Raw genomic sequence first — 19,801 nt, forward strand, 5'->3', positions numbered from 1 at the left:
TAAAGGATATAAAAGATTCAAAAGCTCTGACATCTGTCTAATAGAATTTTCAGAAACAAAGAAAAGCAGAGGGAAGGAAATAGAGGAAGTAACTCATGCAGTATTTCAGCTCTGAGAAAGGATTTTAGGTGAGAGTGTTCCCTGATGGTTGAGCAGAGGGAAGTTACAAAGCGATAAATTTGCAGAGCACAAAAATGAAGCAAAAATCCTAACTGCGTTTCAGTACCAGTCTGGTTGGGAAAGTTGATGCATCGAAGTTCTGGAGCAAAATAATTTTGAAATGCAATTTCTGTTTTCAGTACAAGCAGCGTATTTTGAAAGCAGAATAAAGATGTTTCAAATATGCAAAGGTTCAAGATTTTACCTCACGAAGACCTTTGAGAAAAAAAAGAAATTGAGGATATGAACCTTAGAAGAAATAGTATACTAGAAGCAGTGCAACACCAATCAATGAGTAAAGCTGAGTTAACTCTAGCTGTTTTAGTACCTAATGTTATGAAAATAATCTGCAATGAGCAGTTCACCTGGGGGTGATTGCTTGAGTAGAGAGGACGGAAAAAAGAGAACATACGGTCACACTCATACCTTGTCTGGTGAGAAAATATAGATGATGTTCATCTTTAAATTTGATAGAAAATATGAGTTTAACTATGTGTGCTAATAGTTAAAGAGTGGTATCCAACAGAAAACTAAAAATGATATATACAGCTTTCAAAGCATTTATGGAAAATGCATGGAATGAAGAAAACACAATCAACGCAATGAAAATTGAGAAAGGGTTACAGAGAAGAAGAAAGTATGTTAAATGTAAAAAGAAAAATATATAAATTAAAACCACAGGATATAATCCAAATATATTAGTAATAATAATAATAAAGGTGAATGGATTGAAAACCCATCTTAGAAGAGAGACTTTTAGCATGGGAAAATGGGCAAATAAATAAACTCCAGCTCTATACTGTATTCGAGACAGCTTAAATAAACACAAAAATGTTGAAAATAGATGATTGATATATGTTACGATGATTTAGGATACTGGTTGATATATGACATGATGCTGTATGATAGGATGGTATGTGATATGATATGAACTGGTGCTGTATACTATGATATATGGCACAATGGTATATGGCTATATGATCTTGCATGATATGTGATATGATATGAAGTGATATCACATGATATATGATATGATATATATGATAAGATATGATACAACGTGATGCTTTATCATAGGAATATACAGTTCTGTCTCCGTATGTAATCTATGGTGTCAGGTTGCATTTGGTAGACACATCTCCTTAGACTCTTCCAATTTGTGATGGGTCCTCATTCTTTCCTGTGATCATGATTTTCACACTTTTGAGGAGTACTGATCAAGCATTTTATAGAATATGCCCTTCAATTTTACTTTCATGTTTTCCCATGACTAGATTGAGGTTATTCGCTTTGGGGCAAAACTTTATAGAATGATGCCCTTCAATTTTACTTTGTCTGATGTTTTCCCATGACTAGATTGGCCAAAAATCCGCAGAAGCAATGCCCCTCTCTCATTGCATCATATCTGGGGTACCATATTGAGATGCTTTGCACCTTTCTCATTGCATCATATCTGGGGTACCATACTGAGATGTCTTAAACTTGATCTCTTGGATAGGAAACTGTCTTTTGGGTTTCTCCACTGTGAAGTTGCTATTTTCCCCCCTTATCATTGACAAATATCTTGAAGAAGATTCTTTGAGATTATGCAAGCATCCTGTTTTTCCTCAAATGGTCAGCTGCTGATTTTAGCATCCATCAGTGAATCTTGCCTGCAACAGTTATTACTGTGGTGTTTGCCTAATAGTGATTTTCTCTTTCCTCATCCCATCTACGTTTATTACTTGGAAGTCTTCTGGAAGGGAGAGCTGTCCCTATTTGCCCATTTACTTATTTATTTGTTTAATTTGGTATACCCATATGGACCCATGGATATTTATTTCCTATTTTGGGTTCATTATTTATTTTGTTGCTCAGATTTCTTCAGCTTTGGCCATTGGGTGTTTCTTCTAGTTGGCTCCCTCTATCCATGGTACATGCCCCCATTCTTTTTCTAGCAATTCCTTGTTTTACTGTTATCATAAAATATCCCAGGCTATCATGCCATAAACTTTAAATAATGAGCCAAAAATTGAAGTGGAATGAAGAGGCACATTTCACATCGATAAAAACTACAATATGTCAGCATTTGTTTCAAACCTCTGTGCAAATAACAATGAAGGTTTTGAATACATAAAACAAAAACTGATAGTGATTGTAGGGAACGTGCGTTGGTTTCTACCTGTTAGCATTCAGTCCTTTCTACTGTGTGGTTTACAGAGGGAAACATAGTTGACTAAGACACGACTTGAGTCACTCCATCTTGAGACAGTTCTAGTCAATGCATCTTGTTTTTCAAGTTTGTTTTTCCAGTTTTGAGCACGGGTGAAAAGTGAGAGAGCTCTAAGACATCCATGGGAAACCAACTCCAAGCATGAAAACTGCAGTGGGAGTTTGGACCATGTCCCATGTTTGATAATGGCCAAGGGGCATCTCTTTTATTTTTAATTCAATTTTATTGAGATATATTCACATACTATGCAGTCATAAAAAGTGTACATTCAGTTGTTCACAGTACCATTATATAGTTGTGCATTCATCACCAAAATTAATTTTTGAACATTTTCATTACCACACACACAAAAATAATAAGAATAAAAATTAAAGTGAAAAAGAACAATTAAAGTAAAAAAGAACACTGGTGCTTTTTTTTTTTGCCCCCATTTTTCTACTCATCCATCCATAGACTGGACAAAGGGGATTGTGGTCCGTATGGCTTTCCCAATCCCATTGTCACCCCTCATAAGCTACATTGTTATAAATCGTCCTCAAGATTCATGGGTTCTGGGTTGTATTTTGATAGTTTCAGGTATTTACTGCTAGCTATTCCAAATCAGTAGAACCTAAAAAAGGTTGTCTATATTGTGCGTAAGAGTGCCCACCAGAGTGACCTCTCGGCTCCTTTCGGAATCTCTCTGCCACTGAAGCTTATTTCATTTCCTTTCACATCCTCAAGAAGATGTTCTCCATCCCACGATGCTGGGTCTAGATTCCTCCCGAAAAGGGGCATCTCTTGAAGAGGTAGGGCATCCTGTGTTGAATGTTTGCCTGCTCTCCTGGTATTTGCCATGTGTCTTTTTGCAGGATTGCTCTCTCAAGGGTGTTTGATGAGGTGATCGAGGTGAACCTGATAGACAGCGCAGACTATATTCACCTGGTCTTTCTGAAGAGACCTGAGCTCAGAGTCACCCTCACCAAGCTCCACTGTTGGACACTCACCCACTACAGCAAGTGCGTCTTCCTGGATGCAGACACTCTGGTGAGTGGGGGGGAGCCCCACTATATGATGAACTGCTCAAAGCCTATGCCTCTCCATCGTTGAGTAGGATGCTGGCTCTTGCCAGTAGATGCCATGAGGTGATGTGCATCTTTATCTCCAACATGTGCATTTGTTCCATTAGAGTCAAATGTATCATAACCACCAGCACTGCACTAGAACCTGCTGAGGATGCTCAGCAACTTCCAGGTTTGCTCATGCCCCAGGATGGGTTTATGATCCCATTGTTTCATCTGTGCAAAATGGAATAGTTAGAACAAACTATTTTGCCTTGATTGTATACTGAATTGAGTAGTTCTGATTGGACAGGTAAGACATAACATCTATCATTGTCCTTGTTTGGGCAGAGACCTGCAATTCAGGAGCCCCGGATGGACACTGTCAAAGCAGTCATTGCAAAGTCCGAATGGCAAATGAAGTCAGCGCATTGGAGGGCAGTCCCAGGTTGCTTGGTTATTGTAGTGGCAGCCCTGTATGGAGAGGAAGGGCTGCAGAGGAGAACAAGAGCAATAAAATCCTCAGAGTAACAGTCTTCCCAAACAGAGCACAGTTTAGAGAGCCAATGAGTTTAGCAGAAACACAGTTGGTAGCTGTTCTAGTTTGCTAATGCTGCCAGAATGCAAAACACCAGAAACGGATTGGCTTTTATAAAAGGGGGTTTATTTGGTTACACAGTTACAGTCTTAAGGCCATAAAGTGTCCAAGGTAAGGCATCAACAATCACGTACCTTCTCTGGAGGATGGCCAATGGTGTCCAGAAAACCTCTGTTAGCTGGGAAGGCACGTGGCTGGTGTCTGCTCCAAAGTTCTGGTTTCAAAATGGCTTTCTCCCAGGATGTTCCTCTCTAGGCTGCAGCTCCCCTTCAAAATGTCACTCTTAGTTGCTCTTGGGGTGTTTGTCCTCTCTTAGCTTCTCGGGAGCAAGAGTCTGCTTTCAATGGCCATCTTCAAACTGTCTCTCATCTGCAGCTCCTCTCTCAGCTTCTGTGCATTCTTCAAAGTGTCCCTCTTGGCTGTAGCAAGCTCTCTCCTTCTGTCTGAGCTTATGTAGTGCCCTAGTAATCAAGGCCCATGCTGAATGGGTGGGGCAACACCTCCATGGGAATTATTCAACCAAAGGTCTTGTCCACAGTTGATTGAATCACATCTCCATGGAAACACCCAAAGGATTCCAAAATCTAATCCACACTGTCTGCCCACACAAGATTGCATCAAAGACAATGGCATTTTGAGGGACATAATACATTCAAACCAGCACAATAGCCAAGTTCTCCAAGGCAATTCACTACATTATAATGACTTGAAAGCATCTCTCTTTGTGGGTTTCATGGTTTCGGCTTATCACTTTCACTAGAGTAGGGAGGATATACAATCTGGAGCATCCCATGGAGGGTCTTAAGAATCTCGAGAAAATAATATAATTTCAGTGACAGCTTTACTTCCATCACTTGAACTAAACTGGAGAACAGTCTTACTCAGGTACTTATCTACTTTGGGCATAAGTTGAAAAGACTTAAGAGGGCCACTCAACCACTGGAACATTTGGCCCATCCTAGAGCTCCTGTTTCGTTTCTCAGTTGCATCCCTGAAGCCAGGCCTCAGGGTTCCATGTTCTGCTTCTCCAGGTGCTGTCCAGCATTGATGAGCTATTTGAGAGGGGGGAGCTTTCCGCAGCTCCTGATCCTGGATGGCCCAATTACTTCAACAGTGGGGTCTTTGTCTTCCAAACCTCTCTAGAAACACATAACCTCCTGCTGCAACATGCGATGAAACATGGCAGCTTCGATGGTACATGGGGGAGCTTGAATTTTGGAAGAGAACTGGGGTGTTGCCAGCAACCCCTTCCCCCATCCCTGTCCCATTTTCCCAGTTTCTGTGAATGGGGAACTGAAGTGAGTAAAGGATGGGGATCAAAGAATAAAGCCACGTTGGTGATAGCAAAAAAATACAGATGTAAGTGAATAGGCAGAGAGAGGACCATCGAAATTAAATTATCCTTGGTGAGTAGAAAGGCCAACTTAACAATTCCAACCAATGACAATGGAATGTGAAAACCTTCCTGCAAAGGAGCACTTAACACACTTTGTTGGTTTTCTGAATCACACTCTCCCATTGCAATTACCCAGCTCTGCATTTGTAGTATGAAGGTACCCACAGACCACAGGTAAATAAATGAGCTGGCTGTGCTCTTACATAGGTCACAGTTGACCAACCATGATATAGAATAAGGGAAATAATTAAAGTGAGCCAACCAGAAGCCAAATATTTGAGTGACCAGCAGTCGGTAGATAGGACATTTGCTAATGTTTTTATAATGTAAAAGAAAATACTAGAACAATGGGGGATTGCCTCTAGGTAAGGATGTGAAGTTCATGAATCTGGCAAAATTGTCTCCATGTTGACAAAATCATTTTTTGCTGCCACATAGCATTTATTATGAGGGGAGTGGAGAATTTTGGAGAGAATATGCACTTTTAGTATCAAGTGTTTGAGTTCTCAGTCACTTTCAAGATGGAGATGATGTTTTTGCTTCTAGGGAGAAGAAATGTAATTGGTAATCTTGAATGCACATGTTTATTTGGGGCCCTTGCCTTTTACCACTGTATTGCACCATTCTTTATTAATCTATGTAGGGTGTTTGTTAATGATGTAGGGGCTGATCAAGGCTTATTGAACAGTTTCTTCAGTCACTGGTCAACGGCAGACATCCGCAAGCATTTGCCTTTCATCTATAACTTAAGCACCAACACAGTGTACACTTACAGTCCTGCTTTCAAACAGTAAGTTCCCCACTGTGGTGGGTCAAATAATGTGCCTCAGTGTAGATATGTTCTTGGTCTTGATTGGCATTCCTGTGGGGTAAACCCATTGTGGATAGGACCCCTTGAAGATGTGGCCCAACTGAATGAGGTGGCCTTAATCTGGATTCTTGGGGGCCTTCATAAGCAGAAGAAATTCAGATACAGTAAGAGAATTCAGATATACCCATGGGGAAGAGCTGGAAGGCAGACATCAATGGAAGCTAGAAGAGAAAGGAGAAGACTTCACCATGTTGGCATTAGAATGTTACAGTCCTTGGGAAGGAAACATCGCCTTTCCAATACCTCAATTTCAGACTTTTCCTAGCCTCAAAATCATAAGCGAATAAAGCCCTGTAGTTTAAGCCACCCCATTGTGCGGTCGCAGTTGATTTGTCTGGGGGGGGGGGGGGCGGCCGGTTGCTGAACCCTCGGCTCTCGGCGTTGCTCGGAGGGTACCGGCGGCGGGGGCTCTTTCCCGGAGGCGAGGGCGAGGCGGGGGACTGGGCCCGGTCCCCGGCGGAGGCATGCAAGGTGTGGAGGGCGGCGAGAAGGAACAGGCAGGACACGGTTCTTTGAGGGTGAAGAAGCCAAGAGAGTTTATTAGGGGTGAGCACAGGTTATATAGGCTGGCATAGAGGGCGGGGGTTGTTACAAGCCAATGCTGAGGGGATAAAGGGTAGGATTGGTTCTGAGAGGGTGCGGAGGTTAGGATTGGTTCTAAGAGGGCGCGGAGGTAGTTTGAAAAGGGGCGGGAGTTGCTCTGGCAACGGTGTCTGGCAACAGTGTATGCGCACTGGTGGTGGCGGGAGTTGCTCTGGCAACGGGGGGTGTGCGAGCAAGATAAGGGGGGTGGGGAAAAGGCGGTTCCCTCCGGCAAGCCTCCCCTAACGGTGGTATTTTGGGTGAGGAAATGGGGCCTGCCTCCGGCCTCACTTTCCCAGGCCTGGGGGGCTGTGGAGGGCGCTGTCACCCGTGCCCACCACCCTCCCCAGGGGCGGATCCGGTCCCCTGGCCCAGGCCCACCAAGTTGAAGCACGTAATCAGTGTCCCGCATTTCCCCCTTCTTTTCAAATTGAAGGAAGAAGCTTACCGGAGAGGTCCGCTAAGGGATGAGGGAAGGGGGAGGCCGGGGAGGGGAAAAGGGGTTGACGGTGGCTCAGCGAGGCTGGAGCTCAGCATTGGTGTGGCGCCCGGGCGCTCGACAGGGGCCTTGCTGCTTGCAGGATGGACGAGGGTGGCGACGCTGAGGAGGGTCAGCTTTTTCAGTGGAGGCAAGTTGTTGATACTGGACTTGCACAAATGATGAGAGGACAGCATTGGTATTGGCCTGGCTTTTAGCAAGTTGGCGAAGTCTGCGGATAACCCAGGGTCCTAGGGTGAGAGGTAGAATAATTATTAGTAGGGGGCCTATGAGGGGGAGGAGGTAAGGGAGGAGGGAGGTAAAGATGTGGGACCAATAGTTGGCAGCTTCACGGTCCCTTTTGCGCTGTTCTAGTCCTTCTCGGACTTTCTTTAGGCTGTCTTCGGCGAGACCTGTGGAATTGGCATAAACACAGCATTCTTCTCCTAGGGCGGCGCAAAGGCCTCCTTCTTTGAGGAGAAGAAGATCGAGACCTCGACGGTTTTGGAGCACGACCTCAGAGAGGGAGTTAACAGAATTTTTAAGATGGGAAATAGCGTTTTGTAGGTGAGTAATATCTTCGTCCACAGCTGCCCTGAGGTGAGTTAGGGCAGAGTTTTGTCGGGCTAGCATGGCAATTCCAGTGCCAGTGCCTACAAGACCTAGGAGGGTGGCGATCGTGAGGACGGTGATGGGCTCTCGCTTTTGCAGAGGGGCAGGAGCTGCAGTTTTTTCCAGGCGGAGGAAGAAGTCTTCCTCGCTGTGGTACAGGACCCTAGGGATAAGGACAATTAGGAGGCAAGTTTCTTTAGTTATATTGATGGTTTGCACGTTAAGGCAGGGGGTAAGTCCTGTAGAGGAGCAGAGCGATTGGGAGGAGTTGTGAGGAATAAGAAATTTGGCAGGGCTGCTGGGAGATGAGTAGTTGGCACAAGCTGTGAGGTTGGGAGAGTTACTTGAGCGAGGGCGGATGCACTTTCCTGTAAAGGAGACTGAATGAAAGGTTAGGGGGACGGCAGAGGTATTCCAATTGCATTTCGAGGGGCTGTCCTCTGTGTTTTCTGAAAAGGAGAGGTTGGAGGCAACTGGCTCATACAGGGGGAAGGAGGTGGAGAGGCAAAGCCAACAAGAGGAGGTAAGATTGGGGTTGGAGGAATTCACTGAAGTGAAGGCCGCTTGGATAAGGCCGAGGAGGGGAGAGGAGTAGCGAGAGGGGGGTAGAGGAGGTCGGGGTGGTGGGGTTGGCGATGCATTGTTTGCAGCTGAGGTGCGGCTGGTTGGAGCTGAGGTGCGGCTGGAGGGCTGTGGAAAAAGGGGGTTCACTCGGACTGGGGTCCAGGCCCAGGTGTACTGTTGTCATCTGGTGCACCAGGTTGCGGAGACGACGGCGTTCTCGTCTCGTTAGACGCGTGGTTGCTGGTGGCGGGCCGGATTGCCCTTCCTGGGATCCAGATTGGTTGTGCTGCATCATCTGGGAAAACACAAGCAAACCCGCGCCCCTGGGCGAGGAGTGGGGAGGGACCCTTCCAGGCATTATTCTCTGGGTCCTTCCAGTAAACCATCGGGGCCTGGGTGGGCCTATACGAGGGCCCCCAATGTTTATGTAGGGGCGAAAGCCCTTCTTTATTGAATGTGAGTAGATTAAGGTGAATAAGGGCTGCTATGATAAGGTCCCCTGGAGTTGCCTGGGGGAGCATTGCCCTTCCTTTTTCAATTTGTGTTTTTAAGCGGCGATGGACTGCTTCCACAATGGCTTGCCCCTGTGGATTATAGGGGATGCCGAAATGATGGGTGATGTTATATAACTGAAGAAAGGCCGCAAAGGAGGCACTGCGATAGGCAGGCCCATTGTCCGTTTTTAGGTCCCAGGGGACTCCCATGAAGAGAATTCCTTGTCTTAGGGCCTTGATACAGTGTTTGGCCGTTTCCCCGGCAAGGGGGACTGCATAACACATGGCCGAGAAGGTGTTAATTATTACATGCACATATTTGAGGCGTCTAAAGGACGGAATGTGAGTTACATCCATTTGCCATCTAGAATTGGGTTTTAGGCCTCGTGGGTTGACTCCCTGAGGTTGCAGGGGGCGAAGCAGCGCAAAGGGCGCACAAGTTGCACAATTGCGGACAAGATGTTTACAGGTGTCTAGGGGGAGGCCGCATAAATGATGTAACGACGTAGCCGAAAAGTGAAACCTGGAATGCAATAACTTGGCCTGGTTAACAGCATCCCCCGGAGGGGCTGCCGTGTGGGTTAGCATAGCTTGGGTATTCTGAGCTGAGACCGCTTGGTCTACTATACTATTGCCATTAGCCAGGGGCCCCGGAAGGCCTGAGTGACTACGAATGTGGCTAATGAACCAAGGATCCTGTCGATGCTCCAGGATGCTTCTGAGGTCAGAAAGTGCTTTATCAATGGCCAAGTCTCCCGGGAAAAAGGTGGAAAACGCGAGGACTCGGCAGACCTGATACGTGTAGAGGCTGTCTGTGAAAATGTTTACTGGGTGGTTGCAGTGGGTGTTTAGCGCGTATGACACCGCCAGAATTTCCCCCACTTGGACTGAATGAAGGTTGACATAGCTGAATAGGCGGGGTTTTGGGTGGTCCTGAGAATAAGAGAGGAAGGCGAAACGGGTTTTGGAGGCGTCAGTGAAGACGGTAGTGGCACCCGGGATGGGTGCAGAGGAGGGGGATGATGGAAGGGGCTGTGGAAGGGAAGCTTGGCGAGCCCCTGTAACAGTCGATGGCTAGGATAGTGGCAGCTGAATTCCCTCTGAAATCCTTCTAAGAGGATTTGCATGTCCGGGTTATTACGTATAAGCAGGCGGGTTTGGCCTGCGTCCAGGGGCCAAACAATTTTTTCCGGCGGCGCTTCAAATACATGAACAGCCAGGGTGACTAGATCTGAAGCTAGGCTGATTCAGAGCCACACTGCGGGGCAAATTTTCCTAAGCCGGCTTTTAGCAGGGTGCACTCAAAGTAGAGGGCCTGGCACGGGAGTGGGGGTAGGGGCAGCGCTGTCCTAAGGGTTGCCTTGAGGTGTAGAAGGCAGCCAGGGGTTGTTAGTCGGCAGGGTGGGAGGAGCGGCGGCAGCTGCCGGTAGCGGCTCCGAGGGGGAGCTCGCCGAAGGGGGAGGAGGAAGTGGGAGGCCCCAAGCGTCGCAAGATGGCGGCGCGGTAGGCGTGGCCAAGACACAAGATGGCGGACCAGCCCCGCCCTGTGAAAGGGCGGGGTCCAAGGCACAAGATGGCGGACCAACTCCGCCCCACGAAAGGGCGGGGCCCAAGGCACAAGATGGCGGACTAGCTCCGCCCTGTGAAAGGGCGGGGTAAAGCGCTTGCGGTTTCCGGCCCAGCTTAGGGCTGACATCATCCCCGGAGCACTTCCTCCCCTTGATGGAAGAAGAAGGAGGAAGTTCGCCATCTTGGAGAGGCTCAGTGTTATTTTGTTTTTTGGGAGTCACTTCGAGCGCGTTGTTAATCTGCTCGACTAAGGATTCTGTGTCCGAATCGTGGTCTACATTAGTATCGCTGTCTGAATCTGTTGACTGGGTTGATAGGGCCTCCTTGGATTTAATGGGGCCTCGATCAGGGGGGAGGGAGCCTTGAAGGCAGGAGCGGACGGTTATTAAGGTGGGGAGCAAGCCGGGAGGGAAGCGCTTGCTCTCATGTTCCATGGCGTTGGTGACCCGATCAATAAGGCGATCATAAGTAACAGGGTCCCAAAGATGGCAAGTGGTGAGCCATGGGTTAAAGGGCAGCAGGAGGTCCCAGTATACTTGCAGCTGCTGGACAGACACTTTACAGCGATGTGTGTCTAGGAGACCCGCTAGAGCGCGAACTTGAGGTGCTTGGCGTGCAGATAGACGATTACCCATAACGGAGTGAGAAAGGAAAAAAAGGGGGGTTGATTATTGAGTAAAGAAAATGAGGTAAATCGTGGCCGCAAGGCTGAAAGAGACGGTGAGAGTAGAAGGCAGGACCCTGTAGTAGCGAGAGCAGTTTGGGGGGGCGGTTGCAAAGAGGCACACCGCGCTAAACAAAGAAACAAAGACACAAAGGACTACAGCAAAGTAATGGAGGGAAAGAGGGAGAGCGTTAGGAGGAATGGGGGTCATAGAAGAAAAGGACGAGAGGCAGCCGGGATAATTGGGGAAAGGAGGAGCGGCGAGGGAGAGGCGGCCCCTGACGCGGAGCGGCGAGGGAGAAGCGGCTCCGGGAGCGGCGAGGGAGAGGCGGCCCTTACCTTGCAGGCGAGGAGAAGGGGAGCTGGAGAGGCGTCCGGGCGAGCGGGTGGCTTCACTGGACCGCTGCGTGGAGAGGACTTTTAATTCCAGGTGCCCTACGTTGGGCGCCAGTTGCGGTCGCAGTTGATTTGTCTGGGGGGGGGGGGGGGGCGGCCGGTTGCTGAACCCTCGGCTCTCGGCGTTGCTCGGAGGGTACCGGCGGCGGGGGCTCTTTCCCGGAGGCGAGGGCGAGGCGGGGGACTGGGCCCGGTCCCCGGCGGAGGCGTGCAAGGTGTGGAGGGCGGCGAGAAGGAACAGGCAGGACACGGTTCTTTGAGGGTGAAGAAGCCAAGAGAGTTTATTAGGGGTGAGCACAGGTTATATAGGCTGGCATAGAGGGCGGGGGTTGTTACAAGCCAATGCTGAGGGGATAAAGGGTAGGATTGGTTCTGAGAGGGTGCGGAGGTTAGGATTGGTTCTAAGAGGGCGCGGAGGTAGTTTGAAAAGGGGCGGGAGTTGCTCTGGCAACGGTGTCTGGCAACAGTGTATGCGCACTGGTGGTGGCGGGAGTTGCTCTGGCAACGGGGGGTGTGCGAGCAAGATAAGGGGGTGGGGAAAAGGCGGTTCCCTCCGGCAAGCCTCCCCTAACGGTGGTATTTTGGGTGAGGAAATGGGGCCTGCCTCCGGCCTCACTTTCCCAGGCCTGGGGGGCTGTGGAGGGCGCTGTCACCCGTGCCCACCACCCTCCCCAGGGGCGGATCCGGTCCCCTGGCCCAGGCCCACCAAGTTGAAGCACGTAATCAGTATCCCGCACCATTGGGTGGTATTTGTCAGAGAACCACAGACAAACCCAGATAGTCGCCATGGCAAGTCTTCAGGCAACTCATCTCTTGGAGATGTCGGCCTTTGGCAGACTGAAACATGCTAGGTCATCCTGTTTGCTGCTTTGGAGTGTATTGTTCTTTTAAAGTTTCACTAGTCAAGGCACCTGTGCTTTATGACAGTGGTTGTCAAACTTCCACCAAGGAACCCTCCCTGGGGCTTTCCCACATGCCTTTAAAGGTCTGAAAAGTCAAAACTGCTTTAAAAAATTAATCTAAGATGATAATTGCCTTTTTTAGGTGTCATTTTCTCATGAGTATATGGTTGAGTTTTACAGACACTACAAGAAATGTGATAATTAAGTAGACTCAACTGTCTCCTCTTAAGCCAGCCCATGCAACTCTGCTCATGTATTTTTTTTCTTTGTTTTTGGAAAATGTAGTTATTTTCATGGAAGTTATAAATTTAGATTAATGTGTAATAGATTTATTATTTTTTAAGGAATTGATAAATCTGTTTTTTTTTTAATTCAGTTTTATTGAAATATATTCACAAACCATACAGTCATCCATGGAATACAATCAACTGTTCACAGTATGATCATATAGTTATGCGTTCATCACCACAATCTATTTCTGAACATTTTCCTTACATCAGAAAGAATCAGAATAAGAATAAAAAATAAAAGTGAAAAGAGAGTATCCAAACCATCCCCCCATCCCACCCTATTTGTCATTTAGTTTTTACTCCCATTTTTCTACTGATTTTTTTTTCAATTTTTTAACTTTGTTTATCAAAAAATTAAAAACAAACAGGCAAACAACCACCAAAAAAACCCCACAACATTTCAAACAAAGCAATGGATTAAGGAAAACAAATAACCTAAAATAACTACTTTGCTTCCAATATGTTCCTACCATACCCCAAGAAAATTAATAAACCATGTCCAAACAGAGGAGGAAGAAAAACAAATAATCTAAAATAACTACATTGCTTCCAACATGTTCCTACCATACCCCAAGAAAATGAACAACCCCTAAGAAAACAAAGGAATAAGAGAAAAAAAAAACCTAAAATAACTCTATTGCTTCCAACATGATCTTACTATATCCAAGAAAGTTTACAAACCATAATCATTCCTGAGCATTCCCATAACATTGAGATTACCCTCCATAGTTTATCTGTTCTTATTAGATTATCATTCCCCCTCCACTAATTGGTATCTCTAGGTCCCCTACATTCTACAGTATAAAACATTGTACATTTTTCACAGAATTCACATTAGTGGTAACATACAATATCTCTCTTTTTGTGCCTGGCTTATTTTGCTCAGCATTATGTCTTTTTTTTTTTTTTTAATCTTCATTTTATTGAGATATATTCATATACCACACAGTCATACAAAACAAATCGTACTTTCGATTGTTCACAGTACCATTACATAGTTGTACATTCATCACCCAAATCAATCCCTGACACCTTCATTAGCACACACACAAGAATAACAAGAATAATAATTAGAGTGAAAAAGAGCAATTGAAGTAAAAAAGAACACTGGGTACCTTTGTCTGTTTGTTTCCTTCCCCTATTTTTCTACTCATCCATCCATAAACTAGACAAAGTGGAGTGTGGTCCTTATGGCTTTCCCAATCCCATTGTCACCCCTCATAAGCTACATTTTTATACAACTGTCTTCGAGATTCATGGGTTCTGGGTTGTAGTTTGATAGTTTCAGGTATCCACCACCAGCTACCCCAATTCTTTAGAACCTAAAAAGGGTTGTCTAAAGTGTGCATAAGAGTGCCCACCAGAGTGATGTCTCGGCTCCTTTTGGATTCTCTCTGCCACTGAAGATAAATCTGTTTTTAAATTTCTCAGTTTTAATTTCCCATATAGTAGGTATAGATAGATAGAACCCAATTGAACAAAAGTTCTTTGGGGTCCTCACAGATTTTTAAGAGTGTAAAAGGGTAATAGGTTTATTATTTTTTAATGAATTGATAAATCGGTTTCTAAATTTCTCAGTTTTTATTTCCCATACAGAAGATATAGATAGATAGAGCCCAATAGAACGAAAGATCTTTAGGGTCCTCACTGATTTTTAAGAGTGAAAAAGGGTCCTAGGACCAGAAATTCTGAGCACTTGCTATATGAAACATTGCTATAAATGAAAATAGAAGATCTGAGAATAATCTAGGGAATGGAGAGTTCTAGAACATTCTAGAACATGCATTCTCCAGAGGGACACTGTTTCCCACAAGAAGGTGGAATTTGTTCTTGGGGAAGTGAAAAAAATCTTATTCCTTTTAATGTATAAGATAAAGTTTAAACATATGGAACATAAACAGAAAGGAAGTGTATCCATGGTATTAAAATGTTACGGGGAGGTGATTAGGGAAAACAAGGTATAAAAAAGCTCCTGGTGGGAGGGGGTGATAATGAAAAACCAAGGTTCAGAAATCTTGTAAAGGAAGCCAATGGTTTGATTCTCAGCCTACAATTTTATTATAAAGGCAATTATTTTTTTGCCCATGTCTTTTTAAGGATATGGCTCTTGGGCTGCTGTACTGTTCATTTGTAAAACAATCCTGATTTGGCTTTCCAAGTTTGGGGGAAGATCCTTTTGGTTATGGTTGTGTTTATTGTCATGAAGAAAATGAAACATTGCAAACTTTGATTTTTTAAAAAAATATATTTTTAAGAAAAATGACTCTAAATCAAAGTCATAGCCATTACGTTATCGTCAATAACTAAACCCTATCAGTCTTCACATGCAGCCATGTCTTACGAGTCTCCCAGTTTTTGAGTTATTTCCATGTGTCTTTTATCACTTCCAAGTAGAAAGCAGACCCCTTTTTGCTTCTTTCTCAGGTTTGGTTCTAGTGCAAAAGTCGTGCACTTTTGGTGGTCCAGAAAGCCTTGGAGCTACAAGTATAACCCACAGACGGGCTGTATACTGGAGGACAGTCCGCTGCACCAAGCCACCTTCCTTAATCTCTGATGGCGAATCTACAACGACAGCATCCTCCCTCTTTTGAAAGTCTCCGAGGCGTGGAAGATAACGCATCCCCGAGACGGACAGTAAGCTGGCACCCTCCCTTTAAAGCTTTGGTTGAGAGCAGAGATACACGCTTTAACGTGTTTTCTTCCAATACACACCTGTTTTCAAATTCTGTAGTCCGTGCAGAAGGATGCTGAAGAGGCAGCTGCTCAAACAGTGGCTCAAGGTAGTGACTGTTGAATGAGCAGAAGTTCTGCTGTGATTTGAAGGACCGAAGCAGAAAGAGGTTATTTAAATGAGCTGCTGTCATTGGGGGAAAATCACTGAAGTATTTTTGACTGAAGATTGCTGGTTACCATTTAGTTGGAGCATACTTTTCCCACTTTAAATCATCATTTGCAGTAGCGTTGGGTGAATGTGGAGTTTTAATAGTTGATGGACACACATTTGATTTTTTTAATGTAAGATGTACTGAGTGGTGACATTTCTGCAGTCTGTTTAGCATGGATGTATCTGCCTGACAAAAGCCTTTTTAGAATTAGGTATCAGGGAAAGTTTGATTCTTCATCACCTTTTTCAAGCAGATTTATACAGTATTCAAAAATTGGATGATTTGTTGCTTGAGAAGTGGAATAGCATTTACAATTTAAATTTTACTATAGTTTATGTTTCTGAGGGGCTGCTTGACAAGGAGACTAAATGTTTCTCTGGCCATTTGCCAGGAGCAAACAGCAGTTTATTTGTCCTCGTTTCCCTGATGTTGATTGGCTCTTAGGGCTGGGTGTTGGGTTTTATGTGGAGGAAAATTAGATGGAGCCTCAGGTGGTCATGGAGATGAAAACATCGGGAGTGATTTGCCGTGGTCCTTCTCACCGAGCAGAACTGTTTTCTCAGATGGGTCTCTCATCCTCTCTGTGTGTTTCATCGGAACTTACTTTGAAAGGTGTCCATTCAGTAGGAGCTTTCCAAGCCTGGGAGCTTTCTGTTGGCCAGTGGGGGAAGGCGGGATGGGGATTCCCCTTTGTGTTGGTAGTGTCCTGCTCTGGGCTCAGCTTGCTCAGAACACTTACAGGTTCTTTATCGGCTCTTCTGGCCAGTTTCACAAAGCCGAGTGGCATCTGTTGTGTGTTCATTCAATGACCACAGATGATATGATTAGGGATGCTGACTGCTCCAAGCACAGGGTGGTTCTGGGTAGCTGCACTGAAAGAGATGAGGAAACCCACTGGTGTGTCCTCTTTCTGCAAGTTTTGGGGTGGGTCTGGGGTACTTGCACTGAGGAGAGCTGGGGAATCTCACCAGGTGTGTTCTTTCTCTGCAGGTGCTGCCCAGAGGCTTCAGAGAGTCTTGTACAAACTCAGCACCCAGTGCTGGGGAGCCGAGGATCAGACAACCTTCCCCTGCTCAGGACCCTGCAGAGCAGACTGTGGGAGTGGACGAGGCCCCGCCCTCACCTGAAAGTTGCCTTTCGGAAGAGGTACGTACCTGTGTTCTGTACAGGTGTGACTGAAACACAGCTGCTGAGTCCCCAGTGACACAATGATGGAAGAGAAGGGTTTGCTGTAGCATGAGGAACCACCTGCACTCCTTTAGATCATTGTACACTTAGGCATTGCAGTGGGGCAAATCACACTCCTCTCTGAAGGTGTCAACTTCCTAATCCCAGAATCTGTGAATATTATGTTGTGTGGGAAGAGAAAATTAAGGTTGTGCATGGAATTTAATGTTGCTAATGATCTGATCTTGAGATAGGAAGACTGTTCTAGATTACCTGGATGGACCCAATATGTTCCGAAGGGTCTAAAAGTAGAAAAAGAAGACAGAAATGGGCATCAGAATGATTCAATGAGAATGACTCGTGTATCCATTCGTGTATGTAGTAGGCTGAGAAATGGTCCCCAAAGATGTTGACATCCCAGAAGCTGACAACATGGAACCTTTCATGGCAATGTTAAAGATCTGGTGAAGTTAAAGATCAGGGATGGAGATGATCCTGGATTATGTATGGGAACTATTATGGGGTCTAACATCATCTAAGGGTTGTTCTAAGAGGAAGGCAGGAGGCTCAGAGAATGGACAGATGGGAAGATGCTCCACTGCTGGCTTTGAAGATGGAGGAGGGAAATGGAGGACACTATAAGTCTAGAAGTTGGAAAACACAAGGAAACTGTTCTCCTCTGGAGTCTCCAGAAGAAACCCAGCCCTGCTGGCAATTTGATTTCACCCCAGTGAGACCTATTTTGGACTTCTGACCTCCAAAACCATAAGAGAAGTGATCTGTGTTGTTTGCAGGGCATTGAATTTGTGGTCATTTGTTACAGCAGAGCAGGAAACATACACATGCAGATAGCAGATGTTTGGTCTAAGGCATCTAGAAGCACCTGGGACATCACAACTCTTTCAGGTTAAAAAGGAAGACATCCTTCCACTGTGTCCCCAGCTGTTCAACTAACTTATTCTGCACTCCAAGAGGTCTCTGCCAAACTCATCATTTGAATTGATTGTTGACCCATATGGTCATTTATATTGAGGCTGGGTTTTAGTTCATTTGTAAAATACACTATGTTGACTCATATTGTCATTTATATTGAGGCTGGGTTTCAGTTCATTTGCAAAATATGTAATATTGCATGAATCTGATTTCTTACTCATACTTTGGAATAATGTGTTTTCTTACTAATAGGTTGGTATAATGTGTTTTCTTACTAATAGGTTGATGTAATGTCCCATGTGTGAAGATTTCTCATTGTACCTCCTTACACTCGAAGGAGGTGTTTTGTCTCTTAGGTTCCCACTGGAATTATTTTGAGCATTCTATCTGGATTTGGGGGTCAAAAGGAAAATAGTCCCTGTGTTTCAATTTCAGCATGCTTTGGGATAGCTGTTTCCTGTTGAAGATGAACAGCTGACATTTAAAAGGACTCAAATTTCTGTCAGCCACTACGTGCTTCTCAATTACATAGAGTAAATGATGGCCGGGCAATGTCATGCAATAGTGATTCTTGAGTTGCGATTTCTCATCAAACCAACCCAATAGAGAAGACATCTTGTTCAGCTTTGGATGGTGAAGATGGAGATGGTGATGTGCAATGGGCTCTCTCTCTTTTCTCCGCCTTTCTGGTGTCCATTGAGCAGATGGTAACTCCATTCTGACCCCAGAGGGAGCCTCGTGTGGGTGAAATCATGGGCATCTTTTTCTCCACTTAGAATGCAAAGAATCCGTTTGTCAGTTAATCTCTTACATCTTGTGTAAACCTCCTCCTGTTCTGCCATTAGGAGCCATGCCTGGATGGGGATTTTTAAGAAAATCAGTATTCATCTTCAATCTTTAGCAGACAGTCAGGTGCCATTGAGTATATAGCTCTCACAAAACCCTTTCCAATGCATCTTTCTATTTTGCAGTTACCCAATCGATTCTCTCACTTGTTTTTGGTCTGATTCCATCTTTGAGCAATATCTGTTTGTAGTGTTTGAAATGCTGCCCTTTGTCTAAATATGAATCATTTATAAGGAGTTTCATTTTGCTGCTGCTGATCTTAACATCACTAGGATTCTGTGGAAACTGACTTGTTACCAGGGTTTGCGACCCTCTTTCAGAGCCAAGTGTGAATTCCAGACACTTTAGCCCCAAGGATTGTCACAGGTCCTAAAAATCAAAATGTTCTGTACAAACCAACATTTTTCAGAGATGCCAAGAGGGAAAACTGATGGGAGATTCCAAGTTCTTGGCCCAAATTTTACCCCATGCCAATCCCAGGACAGCCAGACACATACTCACGATGCAGAGAGCAAATAGCAATTCAATTTCATTAAAAAGAGCCTTTCGCATTCTCTTCATATTCATTTAGATGCAGTTGGTTCCTGTGGGTTTTCTTGGTATTTAATTGATATATTTATTTGTTTGGGATTCATAATTACCAATGAGGCAGAAACTTCAAGAAGGGATATCTGGTTTTCCATTTATATGTATATAAGCAACATTTCAACCCCAGGCTATCCAGCCAAGTCAAAGAGAGGTTTTTCTGGTGGAAGCAATCACAGTCTCAGAGTTATCCTTCCTTTATGCCCAGTGAAATAAACAGCAACCACCAAAGGCCACAGTTTGTACCACAGCATTGCAAGAAAGGGGAGCAACTGGTTCTATGTAAGAGAAGATTCAAGTTCCACTCAAACAAGCGTGGTGTGGTTCTAGACCCCAGACCCATCCTTAAGGGGTGATGTTTAGGATAGAAGGAGAGTGGGGGAAATCCTGAGAATTGGAGAAAAGAAGATTGTCAGAGACCAGAAAGTTCTGGGACAAGATGAGGAAAACCCTTTGCTATGGATTGGATCATGTTTCCCCAAAGACATGTTCAAGTCCTAGCTCTGTGACTGTGTGGATGGAAACCCATTTGTGAATAGGATCTTTGAAGATGTTATT

General features: G+C 45.1%; 1 protein-coding gene across 1 annotated transcript in view; it reads left to right on the forward strand.

Moving 5' to 3' along the window:
• Positions 1 to 19,801, forward strand: part of LOC119525811 (glycogenin-2-like) — a 50,372-nt gene that overhangs the window by 18,344 nt on the left and 12,227 nt on the right. The window contains 5 exon segments of the mRNA XM_037824591.1: positions 3,223 to 3,397; positions 5,041 to 5,203; positions 6,069 to 6,195; positions 15,252 to 15,461; positions 16,703 to 16,881. Coding sequence (XP_037680519.1) covers positions 3,223 to 3,397; positions 5,041 to 5,203; positions 6,069 to 6,195; positions 15,252 to 15,461; positions 16,703 to 16,881 — 854 coding nt within the window.

Source organism: Choloepus didactylus (genome assembly GCF_015220235.1).
Source record: "Choloepus didactylus isolate mChoDid1 chromosome X unlocalized genomic scaffold, mChoDid1.pri SUPER_X_unloc1, whole genome shotgun sequence".
NCBI classification, from domain to species: domain Eukaryota; kingdom Metazoa; phylum Chordata; class Mammalia; order Pilosa; family Megalonychidae; genus Choloepus; species Choloepus didactylus.